This window comes from Eubalaena glacialis, chromosome 5 (assembly GCF_028564815.1).
Source record: "Eubalaena glacialis isolate mEubGla1 chromosome 5, mEubGla1.1.hap2.+ XY, whole genome shotgun sequence".
Classification (NCBI taxonomy): domain Eukaryota; kingdom Metazoa; phylum Chordata; class Mammalia; order Artiodactyla; family Balaenidae; genus Eubalaena; species Eubalaena glacialis.
Window position 1 is genome coordinate 14586844 of NC_083720.1, and position 18511 is coordinate 14605354.

The 18511-nt window shown below is 35.2% G+C and overlaps 1 protein-coding gene across 1 annotated transcript in view; it reads right to left on the reverse strand.

The window, feature by feature from the left end:
• Positions 1 to 296: 296 nt before the first annotated feature.
• Positions 297 to 18511, reverse strand: part of HSPA4L (heat shock protein family A (Hsp70) member 4 like) — a 48612-nt gene continuing 30397 nt past the window's right edge. Inside the window, exons 13-19 of the mRNA XM_061191098.1 lie at positions 16969 to 17067; positions 14906 to 15043; positions 11227 to 11352; positions 10821 to 10928; positions 8510 to 8629; positions 4153 to 4314; positions 297 to 1147 (exon numbers count right to left, since the gene is read on the reverse strand). Coding sequence (XP_061047081.1) covers positions 956 to 1147; positions 4153 to 4314; positions 8510 to 8629; positions 10821 to 10928; positions 11227 to 11352; positions 14906 to 15043; positions 16969 to 17067 — 945 coding nt within the window. The 3' untranslated portion in view covers positions 297 to 955. The remainder of the gene's footprint in view (positions 1148 to 4152; positions 4315 to 8509; positions 8630 to 10820; positions 10929 to 11226; positions 11353 to 14905; positions 15044 to 16968; positions 17068 to 18511) is intronic.

An 18511-nucleotide genomic window follows, 5' to 3' on the forward strand; every position in this document is an offset into this window, starting at 1 on the left:
TATATAATGCAATTATATATATATATATATATACACATTGTGCTGTTTCTCCCTGCCCTCTGTTAACATATTAACAAAATCAATTAAGAAGACCAAAACAACTGTTAAAACTAAAACAAGGTTATCAACATCACAGATGCATGTCTGAGTAGGTCAACAGCATTTCCCCCTTAACATGAAGGTATTTTCATCAAAAATGCTTCATCATTTTTGGGCCAGCATTACTTTAGCAGCAGCTGGTATTCAGGACAAGTAGATCAGAAGTTTCAAGTGCTAAAGACACTGAATTACTCTGAGAAACATCAATCCACATGACTAATGAAAAGAAGCTAACTGCTGGTGTAACCTTAACATAAAACTGTGCGTTTTCCCTTTCAATGTGTGATTTAGTTCATTTATATGATGAAAACAAAGTTTTGAAGTTCTTATGACACACCAACGAGATGGACTAATTTGTCAAGGAACCTCTTATTTGTTTTAATATTTAAATTATAACAATACCATAACTAGAAAAAGGTCAGTGACTTGGTGGCTTTAAACCACATCAATTTCAATATTTGTTTTTCAAAATAATGATGCAATTAAATCTATGCTTCTGCAACAGTAGCGCAATACAGTATCCTTTTCTGAATAAAGGAGCTGAGGTTTATCCAAGGAGAAGCTTTAAATAAGGTTGCCAACTACTTATCAATCTTGCATGTTTGACATAAAATATATTAGGAAAGGTTAAACTGACTTGTTAATGTATATTCAGCTAAAGCTTCACATTAAGCAGCAATGGAAATGAACAGAGGTGCACTCAATATAAAACACTTTTCAAAACTACTCCAAAAAACAAATGACAAAAAGTGGTTAAGAACAACTAAACATCTGTTGTGTGTACCAGATGTAAAAGAAGAAGAATGGACCCTGTGGTTACTTGTACTGTTTGAATTACGTGAAGGTAAAATTAAGACTAGTCCACTTCCATCTCTCCAGAAGATTTAGTATGCTGTGTGCTGCCTTTTGTTGTATCTGGTTTAGTTTCAGTCCCACTCTGTCCATCCACTGGTCCGTTGTGTTCACTATTAGCTTTTGCCTTGTCTTCAGCAACCTCTACTTTCGGTTTGGGCTTATAAATGATGGGGTTACAGAAATGATCCAGTTCCTAAAGACATGAAGAAAATTGATTATATTAAAAATATTATGTAACAAGTTACCATTAACATTCTAAAGTCCACATTAACTTTCTAAATTTCCACATAATTCCACATTCCTGAATAGCTGTTGGCTCAGCTAACCAACTAATTCTTAAACTACCTTAATGAAGGATTTAACTTCTCGGCTAGTGTTTGTCAGGGGTGATAAGAAACTATTCAGTCTTTAATAATACATTCTGTATTTACTGTTCCTAAAATTTTTTCCTCATAATTTGAATACAGTTTATTTTGGCAGGAATAGTTTTTATTTTATTTATTTTTTTGGCTGCACTGTGCAGCATGCGACATCTTAGCTCCCCGACCAGGGATTGAACTTGGGCTCTTGGCAGATAGAGCGCGGAGTCCTCACCACTGGACCGCCAGGGAATTCCCAGGAATAAATTCTAATTCATTCCTTTAAACTATGCCGAGAGCTCTGTTATGAAAATTACATAACGTAATACCTATTGCATAAATTAAAGTTTCTCAACATTTACATAAAAACAGTTTTAATAAATGGAATTATATAAATATACACACTAACTTTATTTACTTTCTGAAAACAGCTCAGTAGCCTTTTCTGTTGAAGGAAAAATAAGCCATGAAAGTAAATTCAACTTAATAATTTAAAAGAGATAAAATTTCCATATCCTTGCTTTTTCTACACAGAAATAAAAGACCATTTCAGATAAAGCTACTGAAACACTTAAAGTTCTTTCAAGACCAGTGTCACAGATACTGGGATAGGGATGGAAACATAGGAAGTAACATCCTTGGGGAGTGTTTTAGTGCACACTGTTCTTTATCATACTCTGCATCTCATCTGATTAGGAGTAAATTACTATAGATTCTTTGCCAAACTTTCTCAAAAGGAGAATACTCTTATTGTTTTATGATTTAAAAAAATACCCGTTTTGGTACAGGAAAAGTTGCTCAACATCACTAATCATCAGAAAAATGCAAATCAAAATCACAATGACATATCTCACACCTGTCAGAATGGCTATCATCAAAAAGAACACAAATAAGAAATTTTGGCAAGGATATGGAGAAAAGGGAACCCTAGGTACACTTTTGGTGGAAATGTAAATTGGTACAGCCATTATAGAAAACAGTATGGAGGTTCCTCAAAAAGCTAAATATAGAATTACCATATGATCCAGCAATTCTACTTCTTGGTAAATATCCAGAAAAAATGAAAATACTAATTTGAAAAGATACATGCACCCCAATGTTCCTAGCAGCATTATTTACAATAGCCAAGATACGGAAGCAACCTAAGTGTCCATCAACAGATGACTGGACAAAGAAGATGTGGCACGTGTATACAATGGAATATTACTACTCAGCCATAAAAAAAGAATGACAATTTGCCACTTGCAACAACATGGAGGGTATTATGCTTACAGAGAAGGACAAATACTGTATGTTATTACTTACATGTGGAATTTTTAAAATAAAGCAAATGAGTGAATATAACAAAAAAGAAATAGATTCACAGATATAAACAAACTAGAGGTTACCAGTGGGGAGAGGGAACTGGGGAGGGGAAAGATAGGGGTAGAGGATTAAGAGGTACAAACTAATATGTATAAAATAAATAAGCTACAAGGATATATTGTACAACATAGGGAATACAGCCAATATTTTATAATAACTTTGAAGTATAATCTATAAAAACAATCACTGTGTGTACACTTGAAACTAATCTTGTAAATCAAATATACTCCAATAAAAAACACCCTAAAACCTGTTTTTGTTTTAAAAATGAATCAAATTCCTACAGACATACGAACTAGATTAAAAAGAATCACCTGAAATTCCATCTCCTATAGATTAACATAACTAACCTTTTGGTGAACATCCTAGATGTATGTTCATGCACACACACATCTCCAAACATACAAATCTATGAACATGCTAATTGATACAGTGAGATTACAGAATCTAAATAAAGTTATCTTTCCTTTTTCACTGAACAATATGTTGTATAAATCTATATATCTAAATAGATTTATCTCTGATATCTTAAATACTATATTTAATTGTCAAAATGTGTTGTAATGTTGAAATATGCATCAATTTATGTATCTAATTTCTTACTGATAGGTATTTAGGTTGTTGCCAGGTTTTTGCTGTCATAAGCAAGGGTATTTATCTGCATATACTTACGTAACAGTCAAATTAAGATGAATTCCTAGAATTGTGATTTCTGCATTAAAGGGTAAACTCATTTTAAATTTCTATACATATTCTGAAATGATGTCCCAGAAAAATGGTAACAAATTTAACCAAGTTGCTCAGGAAGAGCATCCATTTCTTCACACCCTTGGCAATTATGGCAAAGATTGTGAATGTAAACACACACCCAAATCAGAGAGAAGAGATTTGCATTTCTTAGATTAGTAATGAAGATGAACACCTTTTCAAATGTTTATTGGATATGTATTTCTTTGTCAGTTGTTTTATCAATGTCTTTACTCATTTTTCTACTTAGATGCTGATCTTCATTATCAAGTTTGTCCCCGTGTTTTTCATACTGTTTTCTATAACCTTTAACATTTTCAGCAGTAATGTTTTTTAAACTGGAAAGTTTATCTCATAAGTAAGATTTTACCATGGAATTTTACACATTTCAAACTACGTCAAAGACAAATATATATTGCCGTTTTACAATGGAGGCTCAGAAGTATTATACAGCCTAGAAAAATCGGACATATTTGGAGTTCTCGCATTGCTTTACTTCATTCTGTATTACACTTAAAATCTACAAAACAGCTTTGTGTATATGACTAATTAAATCAAGGAACAGAGATGTCCCACCTAGAATGTTTTTTTCCCAAAATTAAAGATTAGCCTCAAATTGCTGTTTTTCTATATTCTTCTGCCAAGTTGATTATTTCTCAAAGTATGGCTCCCATTAAAAAAGTTTAGTGACTGAACCCATGAAAAAGAAAAGTTTATAGTTTCTAACCTTTGACTTTGCGACTATTTCTGAAACTTTCACCACAGGATCTTGAGTGAGACTTAGTTTGTTCTGTGCATTCATCTTACTGTTCAGCCAACTCATGGCTTCACTGATATATTTTTCAACTTTTTCCATTTCAGCAGGATCCAAATGATCGTATCTTTCATCCTATTAGGAAAAAAAACACTTTACTTAATGTAACAGGTTTTTCAATAAGCACCAATTTATTGATAATTTCTGCTTAAAAGAGTTAGACTCTTATTGAGTGTATACCTCACACATACCCATGTGAAGAAGCCATTTACAAACTACACAGAACTGAAGAAACTGGGAGAAAGAAAAATCAGTATGGGGTTTTAAAAGGAAAGGCCTTCTGAAGAAGTCAGGTTTGGAAAAGAATGGTGAAGAGTATTAGAGGAAAAAGTAGTACTTAGCCAAGAAAGAAGCTGCATGGACTTAAATTTGTCAGGGAGTAAAGAAAATAAGTTAAGCAGGCACAGAGCAAGCTAGACAGAAAATTCTGACTTGTACAACAGAATATGTTTAAGTTGTTGACAAGAATTACTGGGTTGGCCAAAAAGTGCCTTTGGTTTTTAAGTAAAAATAAAAGACACATTTTCCATTTTCACCAAGAACTTCACTGAACAACGCATTCACCCTTTTGTTCCACTACCTTCTGCCATTTTTCAGGCAACATCATAATTCCATTTTCCCAAAACTTTTTGTCTTTTTGAGCAAAGAACTGTTCCAGGTGCCTTTTACAGTCTTCCAGGGAATTGAAATTTTTTCCATTAAGAGAATTTTGTAAAGACCAAAATAAGTAGAAATCCAAAGGTGCAATGTCTGGTGAATATGGCAGATGAATCAGAACCTCCCAGCCAAGCTGTAACAGTTTTTGCCTGGTCATCAAAGAAACACGTGGTTATCCTGATGGAAGATTATGTGTTTTCTGTAGACTAATTCAGGACGCTTTCCATCGAGTGCTGCTTTCAGTTGGTCTAATTGGGAGCAGTACTTGTTGGAATTAATCGTTTGGTTTTCCAGAAGGAGCTCATAATAGAGGACTCCCTTCCAATCCCACCATATATGCAACATCACTTTCTTTGGATGAAGCCCGGCCTTTGGTGGTGTTGGTGGTGGTTCATTTCGCTTGCCCCACGATCTCTTCTGTTCCACATTATTGTACAGTATCCACTTTTCTTTGCCCGTCACAATTTGTTTTAAAAACGAAACGTTTTCATTACATTTAAGTAGAGAATCACATGCGGAAATATGGTCAAGAAGGTTTTTCTCGCTTAACCTATGTGGAACCCAAACATCAAAGTGATTAACATAACCAAGCTGGTGCCAATGATTTTCAACACTTGATTTGTATATTTTGAGTATGTCGGCTATCTCCTGCGTGGTATAACGTTGATTGTTCTCAATTAATGTCTCGATTTGATCACTATCAACTTCAACTGGTCTGCCCGACTGTGGAGCATCATCCAGCGAGAAATGTCCATCATGAAACTTCACAAACCACTTTTGACGTGTCTGTTCAGTCACAGCACCTTCTCCATACACTGCACAAATCTTTTTCTTTTGCGTTTCAGTTGCATTTTTACTTTGCTTGAAATAATAAAGCATAATATGCCGAAAATGTTGCTTTTTTTCTTCCATCTTCAATATTAAAATGGCTACACAAAAATTCACCAATTTTGATGTTGTTTTTAAAATGCACGCTGATATGACAGCTGTCAAAATACAATCTAATAAAATTGTTTCGAATGAAGTTTAAGACAACTAAGCGCTACTAGAGCCATCTTACAGAAAAAACTGAATGAACCTTTCGGCCAACCCAATACATAATAAAATTTTGTCTGAAAGAGACAACTGCAGCTGTCACATGTAGGCAACGATCTAAGATGTCGTGATTTAGACTGGCAGTCTCAAAACCAGAAAGAAATGACAATGCAACATATAGAAAGAGGATCTCCTCCCCATTCATCCCTCTGTCTGCATGCTTTTAAAATAATCTCTAGCCTGAACCTCTTCCCTGAACTCCCTACTCTATATCCAACTTCCAACTTGAATTCTTATTTGTAATGTTTGAAACGACTTACCTATGTTTCAAACTCATGATTACCTCCCCACCTACTCTTCCAAATTCTCCCCATCTCAGTAAATGGCAACTTCACCCTTGCAGGCCAAAAATCCTTGGAGTCATTTGACTCCTCTTTCTGTTATATTTACATAAAATCTATCAGTGAATCTTATTAGCTCTGCCTTTAAAATATATGCAGCAGAAATCCAACCACTTCTTCCCCCTACACTCTCCGGGTTCAGGGCTCCGTCACTTCTTGCTTGTGTTATTCTAATGTTTTAACTAGTCTCTCTGCTTCCATAGCCTTTAAAAGATAAGTCAAAATTTAAAATTCTATGCTCAAAAGCCTCCAGTGGATTCCTATCTTAGTGTAAAAGCCAAACTTTTATAATGGCCCATTAGGCCCTTCATGATCTGGCAACTGATAATCCCACCCCGCACTGTTCTGAGCCACAGTGGCTTCCTTACTGTTACTCCAACACATTCTCCCCTTTGCAACTGCTATTCCCCCTTTGTTAAGGACATTCTCTTTATAGTTATCATACATCTTGAACCCTCAGCTCCTTTAATTCTCCCCTCACATGCTGTCATCTTATTAGTCTGCCTTTCTGACAAATCTCCTCCACCTATGGCAGTCCCTTACTTCTCCCATAGCCCTTATCACCACCATCTGACTACTTCATAGTAACTCATTTATTGTCTATCTCTTCCCACTGAAGCATATTAGAAACAAGTTCAGTGTTTTGTTTGATGCTGTAGTTCCAGCACCTTGAAGAGAGCCTGGAACGTAGTAACTCAAAATTCTTGAGCATAAGGGAAATCTTGCCTTGCTTTGAATAATATTTTAAACCTGCATCCTCAAGAACACTGCTACAGCCTGGCGAACACTAGGTTATAGTAGTTGTATACAGATCTTCCAATACCAGATGTGAAATATTCTTGGTGTTTTTATTTGTCTGCTTGTTCCTTCTTACTTTTCCATTATCCTTACATTCTATTTGTACTTATATGGACATTGACATTGGCAGGCACATTCACAATCAGTACCTGGATGATTCTTTTAGGTTGGCTGGATTGCACTCTTTATTTTACAGAATTTACAAATCTTTTATTTCTAAAATAAGTACTCACCCTGCACATTGTGTAGTGAAAAGCAGTATAGTTGTTAAGGGTTTGTATGTTTCAGATTGCTTAGGTTTTATCCTGACTGCATCTCTTAAACTACCTGTGTAATCCTTGACAAGTTTGCTTAAGCACTGCAATTCTCTTACATAATACATTCTTGTGAGAATACAGTGAAATAATTCATGCAAAGTGCCTAAAATTTAGTAAGTGCTTGATAAATGTAAGCTATGATAATACCCTGCCTAAATCTTTCTGGTGCTGGCCTCTCCAGCCCACTGATGCAATTTTAACATCAGGGGTAAAACCTGGGGGAATTATAGTGAATATTTGTTTAAAACAGGAGTCAGCAAACTTGTCCTGCAGGCCAAATCCAACCTGCTGAATTTTTAAATAAAGTTATTTTGGAACACAGCCATGCCCATTTGTTTATACATGGTGTGTTTGCTCTTGCACTACAATGGCAAAGTTGCGTAGTTGTATAGAGATGGCAGGCCTACAGAGCCTAAAATATTTATTATTTGTTCATTTAAAGAAAAAGTCTGCTAACCTCTGATTTAGAGGGAAAAAATCATCAGCTTAATTTTGTCAAATCTTACTGTTACATCCAAATGGAGATATTATCTATATAACTAAACATTTGAGGCTGAAAAACAGTGGAAAGGTTAAGGGTAGTAAGATAGATTTGGGCACATATATAAAACAATAAATGATAAGGGAGTTACAGATGACTGCAAGACTGGAAGACAAAGTGCAACCAAAAGAAAAAGAGGCCAAGGGACAAAATGAATGCTAGCAGAGTCCAGTTTCAAAGAGGCCTGTAAATTAAAAAAGGTCCAAAAAAACCTTTTGCACTATAATGCAACCCCTAAGAAGAAAACAATGAATTTGGTCACTGGATTAATTTATAATATAGTTTTAGGGAATTTTAAAAGATTAAAGCCACATATCTGCACTGTATTTTAAATTATCAGTATCCTTTACTGATAATTTTACAATAAAGAAAAAAAGTTTTAAGTTTGGTGCACAATGTCTCTGGAACTTGGTAGCAACAACTGCTATAGCTTTGTAGTTGAGAATTTTTAGATTTACCCCACCCTCTCTGCGTAATACACACATTACCATCATCACCAGTTTACTTTATGAATTCAATACCTTGTTTCTGTATGCTTCTATAACTTTCATGACAAGTTGGATCTTTTTTCCCAAGTCGTTTAAAGCTTTTGGTCTCTCTTCATGTTCCACGTACCTCATTTGAATAGGCTGGCCATATTTCTGTTAACGTAAGTTTTTTGAAAAGAAAAAGTTATTAACAGAAAACAACATTTATTGGGCCCTTACAGAATGATGAATAGGAAAGAAAGGTGGTCAGATTAAAATATGTCCCCTCTTATTTTCCTACGTGGAGATGATTATTTGCTTATTGAATCCTACACAGGAATGCCTATCTTCTCTCATTCATTAAGATTACCTCTTGATTCCTCTCAAATCCAAAGAAAAACTTTAATTACTTTAAAGTTACGTGTTAAACGTCTATAAAACCATTAAGAAAACCATAAGGGCTATATGCTGCGTGCAGAATTCATGTATTTGAAACTTGGTTTCAAATATTTATAATGCATATAACTCCCTAAAAGCAACAAGATTACTGGGATTTCCTGATATTTAATACCTACTGAATATTATTTATGTTATATTTATTCATTAGATTAAGATGTGTATTTTAAGTATAGTGCTTAAAAACAAAAAGACCAAAAACAAAACAAACAAACAAACAAACAAAAAACAAAAAGACCCATTCAGCCCCTTGCCCCAGCTGCCTGGTAGGAGGGAGTTTCTAAATTTTAAAACAGCCTCCTATAACTTTGAGGAGGGGAATGCATTAGAAAAACAAATATTTTCTTTCAAATCCTTTACATATTTAAATAAAAATCAGCTTATTTTACAGCAATTTTACGTTTTCAGAAAAGTTACAAAGGAAACAATAAAGAGCCAAGCACCTTTTCTCTAATGTTAACATCTTATACCATCGTGGTACATTTGTCAAAACTAAGAAACCAACACTGGTGTATTACTATTAACTGAACTCCAGATTATGTGGATTTCATCTTTTCTGTTCCAGGATACCATATTGCATTTAGTCTATTTACACATTATACTTTTTATTGTCAATGTTTTTGAAAGCATTTTTAATTCCTAAAAGCCATCTCAAAAAAACAGTAAAGCCTGTGAAAACATCTATAACATTCATTTCTATGGTTACTTATATACTTGAAGCGAAATAATCCATTCTGGGAGCTGCTGGGCTTTTCAGTTATTTCTGTTAGCCTCAGCTGCCTGGTTTGCTCCTCTAGCCCCAAGTATATATATTTTAGGGAGATGGGGAGTAAAAACCACCAAGATAAAATACAGTAAAGCTAGTTTTGCGTTCATAAGCTTAGGTTTTCAAGTTGCTTTTTAATTATTCCCTTTGAAAGTAATTTATTGGCATGAAGGTAATTTTTGCAAGGTATTAACTTCTTTTGCTTTTAAGTTAAGTAACTTCTTTTGCACACACCGCCCCCGCCAATCCCTGAAGGGCTTCCTTTTCCCATAGGCTAGAAGTCCTTACTAATGTCATCACTTAGCATCTGTGTAGTCACTTGCTACTCAAAGAATGGTTCAGGGACCAGCAGCATCAGAATCTCCCAGAAGCTTATTAAAAAATGCAGAATCATGGGCCCAAGTCAGATATACTGAACCATAATTTGCTTTTCAATAAGGGCCCATGGTAATTCATGTGCACATTCAAGCACTGCTACGATTCACACTAAGAAGGAAAGACTAAAATTTCCTGTCATCCTTCCAATCTTAACTTCTAATCTTTTAAAGCATTTTTTTTTCTGTGTGGGGGAGCGCTGGGTAGCAAGCAGAAGGAAAAGAGTAATAGTGGTCTTTTGTTAAAGTCAGACCACTGACCTAGTAGAAAAAGGGCAGCTGGTGGACACATCTCCTTATTTCTTTGTAAAAGGACACTGAAGAGCAGGGGTACTATTTCTCAAGTTCTTTGCTGGCCTGGTGTCCCACTAATTTCACATTAGTTACAATGTGAAAATACAAAATCGGAGCAGTCAAGGGGGAAAGCAGCAGAGCAATAATGGATAAGGGGTCAGGTTGACAAATCACTTCTTAATGACATCTCAGAAACATATGGCTTGTATGAAAGTAATATTAACACTCTGGTCATCTGCTAAATTTTTATATCTGAGTATCATGATAGACAAATATGATTATACATTATTTAATTTCAGTTATCATGTAGCATTACTCACCTCTCAAATTCAGAGAACACTTCCTCTTACACATACCTGCCTTAGTAATTTCTTATATATTTATTTATTAAACACATACACTGTGCCCTTACACCATAATTTTTAGGACAACTGAATGTTCTGTTCAACACTAACATGGACTTTAAAAAGTTTACCTTTAGTTCTTGAAGCTTATCCACATAAATCTGTTTAGCTTGGTCCTCTCCTTCTTCATAAAGCCAATTTTCTGTGTCTTCCAATATTGCAGACAGTTTTCTCAAGTCCTAGTTATACATTTAAGAGATACTGATTGAAAATGCTCTCCTTAGAAATAAAAGTCATCAAGGAAGGACAAAATGTTTTTCAAGTGTAAAAAATTATTTTTTTCTGACTTTTTATTTATAAACATCTTTCTCACCAGCCTTCTGCAATTTGGAAAAATAACTAAGAACCATTCCTAAATGTACTCAAAAAGATTGACAACAATAACACATTTGGTACATTTATTTACATAATTCGTATTAGCATTCTCAAGCAAATATTTAAATAGTTCTCATAAAAAACTACAAAATTTAGACTTACTTCTTGGGTGATGAATTTTTCATAGACAGTGCCAAGCTTGTCCCTAAAATCATATACATATTCTTCAACAGCATTCTTCGCATCATTTCTTTCTTTCTCTAATTTATCCTGCATTATCATCTTCCCCTATTCAAAAAGTTTCAGATTAGCTGCCATGAAAACACTAGGGAAATACAAACCAAAACTGCAATGAAATACCACTTCACACCTACTAGGATGACTATAATCAAAGAAATGGAACATAAGTGTTGGTGATGATTTGGAGAATTTGAAACCCTTGTATGTTGCTGTTGGGAATGTAAAATACTGCAGCTTAGGGAAAAAACAGTTTGGTGGCTCCTAAAGAAGCTAAACAAAGAATTACAATATGGGGCTTCCCTGGTGGCATAGTGGTTGCACATCTGCCTGCCAATGCAGGGGACGCGGGTTCAAGCCCTGGTCTGGGAAGATCCCACATGCTGCGGAGCAGCTGGGCCCATGCTCCACGACTACTGGGCCTGCGCTCTAGAGCCCCCGAGCCACAACTACTGAGTCTGTGTGCCACAACTGCTGAAGCCTGCGCACCTGGAGCCCATGCTCCGCAGCAGGAGAAGCCACTGCAGTGAGGGGCCCCCGCACCGCAGCAAGGAGCGGCCCCCACTCACCGCAACTGGAGAAGGCCCGCGCGCAGCAACAAAGACTCAACACAGCCAAAAATAAATAATAAATAAATAAATAAATAAATTCTAAAAAAAAAAAAAAAAAAGAATTACACTATGACCCAGCAATTTCACTCCTAGGTATATAACCAAAAAATTGAAAGCAGGAACTCAAAACAGTATTTGTATGCCAATGTTCACTGCAGCATTATTCACAATAGCCAAAAGGTGGAAACAACTCACTTGATCTGTAACAGATGAATGGATAAAATGTATACATACAAAATGGAATATTACTCTACTATAAAAAGAAATAAAGTTCTGATATATGTTACAAAGTGGATAAACCTTGAAAACATTATGCTAAGTGAAATAAGCCAGACACAAAAGGACAAATATTCTATGATTACATTTATATGAGTTACCTACCAAATTCATAGAGACAGAAAGTATCGATAGATTGGTTTACTGGGGGTTGGGGGAAGGGAGGAATGAGAGTTATTACTTAATGGTTACAGTTTCTGTTTGGGGTGATGAAAAGGTTTTGGAAAAGATAGTGGCAATGGTGGGACTCCCCTGGTGGTCCAGTGGTAAAGAATCTGCCTTAGAATGCAGGGGACGCGGGTTTGATCCCTGGTCAGGGAACTAAGATCCCATGTGCCACAACTATTGAGCTCGTGTGCCTCAACTACAGCCCGCGTGCCGCAAACTACAGAGCCCACGCGCTGTGGAACCCACGCACCACAACTACAGAGCCCACGCACCACAACTAGAGAAGAGAAAACCTGCACACCACAACGAGAGAGAAGCCCGCGCACTGCAACGAAAGATCCTGCATGCCTCAACGAAGATCCTGTGTGCCGCAACTAAGAACCAATGCAGCCAAAAATAAATAAAATAAATAATAAATAAATCTTTAAAAAAGATAGTGGCAATGGTTATATAACTGTGAATATAATTAATGTCACTGAATTGTTGTACACTTAAAAATGGTCAAAATGGCAAATTTCACGTTATATGTATTTTACCACAATTTAAAAAATTAATAATGTAATACCAAAAGCCACTGAACTGTACACTTTAAATTGGTGAACTGTATGGTATGTGAATTATACCTCAACAAAAGCTTTTTAAAAAAATAACCATAGACTATGTCATTGTACATATTGGTGTTCAAATCCCAGGTTTCCCACGTACTACCTTTGAAATTGCAGCAAAGTCACCTAACCTAAGCCTCAGTTTTCTTATCCTAGAGCGCTTACTTCTATCTGTCTCGTATGGCTGTTAATAAGATTGATGTAATTCACATAAAATATTTAGTACAGTGCCTGACACATAACTGGTACTGAATAAATGTTGGCTTTGGTAAGTGACACAGTATAGCGGTTGTGATCTTGAACTTTGGAGACAGACTACCTGGATCGAAAACAAAAGGTTACTCTCTGAACTTGGGTGATTCAGTCTACCTCTGCCTGTTTCCTCGTCTATTAAAAGAGTACTTACACTTCATAGGTTTGAGGATTAAATAAGATATCAAAGTATTTAAAGATGTTAACAAAAATCATTATTGTCAAATCAAAAGCAAAGAAAGAATCTGAAGACTAATAAAAAACAAAATTTGTACTTTAACAAAAACAGTATTTTAAACATAATACTACAATGCACTGATATTTGTGAATTTAAAATAGTGAGACAGGAAATCTAAAAAAGAGTGGATATATGTATAGGTATAACTGATTCACTTTGCTGTACAGCAGAAACTAACACAACCTTGTAAAGTAACTATATTCCAATTTGAAAAAATAATAGTGAGACATGGACTTCCCTGGTGGCACAGTGGTTAAGAATCCGCCTGCCAATGCTGGGGACACGGGTTCAATCCCTGGTCTGGGAAGATCTCACATGCCCCAGAGCAACTAAGCCCGTGCGCCACAACTACTGAGCCTGTGCTCCAGAGCCTGCGAGCCACAACTACTGAGCCCGCATGCTGCAACTAGTGAAGCCCGCGCACCTAGAGCCCATGCTCCGCAACGAGAAGCCACCGCTATGAGAAGCCTGTGCACCGCAATGAAGAGTAGCCCCCGCTCACCGCAGCAACAAAGACCCAATGCAGCCAAAAATAAATAAATAAAATAATTTTATTTAAAAAATAATAAAAAAAAAATAGTGAGCCATTTAAAAATTTAAGAAAAAATCTTATACACAAAATTTATCATTAGCTGCACTTCCCCACAATTCATTCCTTTGAGAAAATTAGTCTCAAATCATACAAATTCAGAATTATTCAGGATCTCTAGAAATGCTTGCTTCACATAAAGTGTAGCCTTTAATAATTAATGAATAGGTGATATACTTAGGTACTAGAAAGAGCAGCATTGTAAAGTCAAAAATCTCTTGAGGAAATTCCCAGAATAACATGCAGCAATTGGAGAGTATGTGGCACTTCAAAGAAAACTGACCTTCTTTAATGCCAGTCAAGCCCATAGAAATTAGTAACTACCACTTAAGTGTAAATTTTAATATAAAAAAATTACTTTTTACACACAACTATTGGTAAAGAAACCAAACTTTTCCTCAAGAGACTGTAAAATGAAACATGTAAATATGTAAAGAAAATTTCAAGAATGACAACAGATTCTAAAAAGTATTAAATGGAAGTCAGAAAACATTCTGAATTGAACCTTAATCTTTAAGGACAACACATTAGAAGAGGGGAGCTGGTAATACTTTCCTATACAATGTCTGCTGGGTGTGCTACTGTTAAGACACAATAAAAGGGGGTAAGAATTACTAGTATTGGAAAGGCCTCTCTCTATAGTGCAGACAATCCATGTTTTTCATGTAACTAAGGTGAAAGTTACACTGTACATGACACAAATACAGCTCAGCATTTTGTCCAAAATAAAGTAGTTCAATAATCTATTTAATAATTCCTTATGAGTTATAGCCTAGTTCCACAAATGTGAGGGATAATCATTTACTTCTACAAAAATTTCAGAACACACTACCACCTATTTCAACATCAATTCTGATTTATATACCTCATTTTCAATGTAGATGTTGAGAAGATCTTGGCCCAATTGCCTACACAGGCTACTCTGGATAGGTAGATCAATACTCTTGACTCTTCCTTTTTTAATGGTCTGGTTTAATCGCTCTTGATTATCTGAGGGTACAGACTGCAAAAGAAATGCAAGAAAAGTGTAAATATATTTTTAAGCTAGTTTTAGAAATTTAAGAGACTGATTTCTGATGAAACAAAGTAAAATCAAAACTATTATCATCTACTATACTTTAATTAAAAACATTATTTTAATATTGATAGTATTTTACACCCTGTATACACTAAATCTTTCTACATAAAAAATATTGTGCTGGAAACACAAATTAAAACCACAATGAGGGCTTCCCTGGTGGCGCAGTGGTTAAGAATCCGCCTGCCAATGCAGGGGACACGGGTTCGAGCCCCGGTCCGGGAAGATCCCACATGCCGCAGAGCAACTAAGCCCGTGCGCCACAACTACTGAGCCTGCACTCTAGAGGCCGCATGCCACAACTACTGAAGCCCGCGTGCCTAGAGCCCGTGCTCCGCAACAAGAGAAGCCACCACAATGAGAAGCCCGCGCACCACAACAAAGACCCAACCCAGCCAAAAATAAATAAATAAAATAAAAACCACAATGAGATGCCATTTCATACCACTAGGATGACTATAATAAAAAAAAAAAAAAGAGGAAAAGAAGAGTTGGTGAGGATATAGAGAAATGGGAACCCTCATACATTTTTGACAACATAGTAAAATATTGCAGCCATTTTGGAAAACAGTTGGGCAGTTCCTCAAATTGTTAAACACAGAGATACCATATGACCCAGCAATTCCATTCCTAGGTACACGCCCAAGAAAAATGAAAATATACATCCACACAAAACCTGTATATGACTGTTCATAATAGCATTATTCGTAATAGTCAAAAAAGTAGAAACAATCTAAGTGTCCATCAGCTGATGAATACATGTGGTATGCATCTGTATGATACAATATTACTCAGCCATAAAAGGGAATGAAGTACTGATATATCCTACAACCTGGATGAACCTTGAAAACATGGTTAGTGAAAGAAGCCAGTCATTAAAGGACTACATATTGTACCACTGTATCTATATGAAATGTCCAGAACAGGCAAGTCAATGAGACAAAAAGATTAGTGCGTGCCTAGAGCTGGCAGGGAGGGTTGGGAGGAAAATAAAGAGTTACTGTTAATGGGTACAGGGCTTCTTTTTGGAGTGATGAAAATGTTGTAAAATTGTGATAATGACTGCATAACTCTGTGAGTATATTAAAAACCTTTGAATTGTACTTTTAAATGGGAGAATTGGATGGTATGTAAATTATATCTCAATAGAGCTGTTGAATAATTAAAGGCAAACATACTGAATAAAATAAAAAATTTAGAAAAATGGGTTTCAGGTTTTATATTACTTGAGCAACTAGGATTTACAACTGAATCTTTATATCCTTTGGAAAAAATCTATACAGCTAACCATCACAGATTAAATTCTGTTCAGGTTAGAAAAATCTGTCAAAGATGATAGTTTAGAGCTGTAGCCACATTCATCTGGGTGAGTGGGGCAGGGTGTTTCTCCCTTCTCTTCTATCAGCAATCATTTTTTAATAAAATAATGACTCTTAATAATAGAGTCATTTACCCTTTAAAATTTTACTTCCAAAAATATTATTTTGCACAAAAAAAATGCTTTATGATATGCAGCAAAATGCTTCGAGTGGTTAATATTCAGATGCAGCATTATTGCTAATTTAAGTTTTCTTCATTTGTCCTATTCCGGTTTCTATTTTCTGAGATTACATGATTTTTAATGAGAAAAAAAAATTAATGAAAAACATCTTCTTTTCCTGCCAAAAAAATAATTTTATTCATTCTTTTAAAAATCTTCTATAGTGAATCACTGAAATGTATTTATTCTGGTTATATGCTTTCATAATACGAAATTTAAAACACCAGGTGTATTAAAAGCATGCATTACACAGCAAATGTATTAACTCAAAATATCAATCTCAAAAAGACACAACCACAGTATAACAAACCTTTGTTTTGGTTCCTGTATGATCAATTTCTTCTTCTGGAGTGTGTTCAGCATGACATTTTTGATGACCCTCTTCTTCCTGGTCAACCTGCATTTTATCCTGCAAAGAAAATATGTAATTGACAATATCTGTAGTCTTTTTCTTTCTTTCTTTTTTCTATTTGTTTGGTAATGAACAGCAGCTTAGAGTTCAAGCCTGTTTTCAAATGTGTGAACACAGTGAAGTAGAAGCTGTTTTTGAGAGTAACTATAAATAATTAGATTAACAGGTAGTAAGTAAAATGAAAAGATCTATTTGATGCTATGTGAATAAATCTTGTTTCATTCACCTGTGGCCAAATAACTGCAAAATAAATGGAAAATTGTTCTCAAGTCAAATTCACAAACCAAGATTCACAAAAAAAGAGAACATTAAACTTGACATGAAAAATGTTTATAAAGAACTTAATGTGGGAAAATAAAGAGAAAAAGATACAAAATTTAAGTATTACACATAAATTCAATTATATTTTTTAAATGTAGGAAAATACTCAAACGAAATGTATCAAAACTGTCAAATTAGATGTCTCTGAATTATTACAATGTAAACTTTTAATATTTTTTTTTAATGTCTAAAAGACAAATTTTCAACCCATAAGATTGCCAAGATGGACTCTCCACTTGGCAAACAATCACAAGTATTAAGTTTTTCTGGTCTTTCTTAATCTTACCCACCACCATCCTCCTAAAAAGGAGAAAGCTTGGAATTCAGGAATCAGGATAATTTAGGTCTTCATATATATATATGGAGTTAAGTATACATATAATGTCCAGAAGGCTATCCTGAATAAATGCTTATTTGTGCCAAAGAGAAAAACAAGTTAGAAGATAATTTACACCACTGTTCTTCGTAGTTAGAAGGTCAGCTACTGAATTCCACCCCCCATCCTCCCTGCCCTACCACCTTCCAACTCTACAATTTCCCCAACCCTAAGATGGAAAAGAGGTGGAAAATGTGTTATAGTGGTGAGTTGGGGTAATGCAGAAAGACAAAAATACATTAATAACTCTATTTCATGTAATACTAAGAAAACAATGCTGCCAATTAAGGCCAAAATACTTTATCACTTAGCATTTTTATTTTATACTTATTGAAAGAGCTCTTCTATTGTGTATATATTCATATCTCTGAAAGAAATAAACCAAATAATATGGTTAAGGTATTTCTAAAACTACTTCACATCAAGAATCCAACTCTTCTGAATCACTTAATTCAGTTGTTGATGTTTGAATTTTTCTACACACTATTGTTCTTTGTGCCATCAAGAGCATTAGTGACCCAGCCATTTGTTTAAAAATTGCTCCAGTATGGTCTCTAATGTTTTCTTATAAGCCACTGATACCTCTTCTACAAGTTTTTTTTTTTTTTTTTTTTTGGCTGCGCCATGTGGCAGGCGGTATCTTAGTTCCCCAACCAGGGATTGAACCCGTGCCCCCTGCAGTGGAGTCTTAACCACTGGACTGCCAAAGGGAAGTCCTCTATTCTACAAGTTTTATGATGCTTT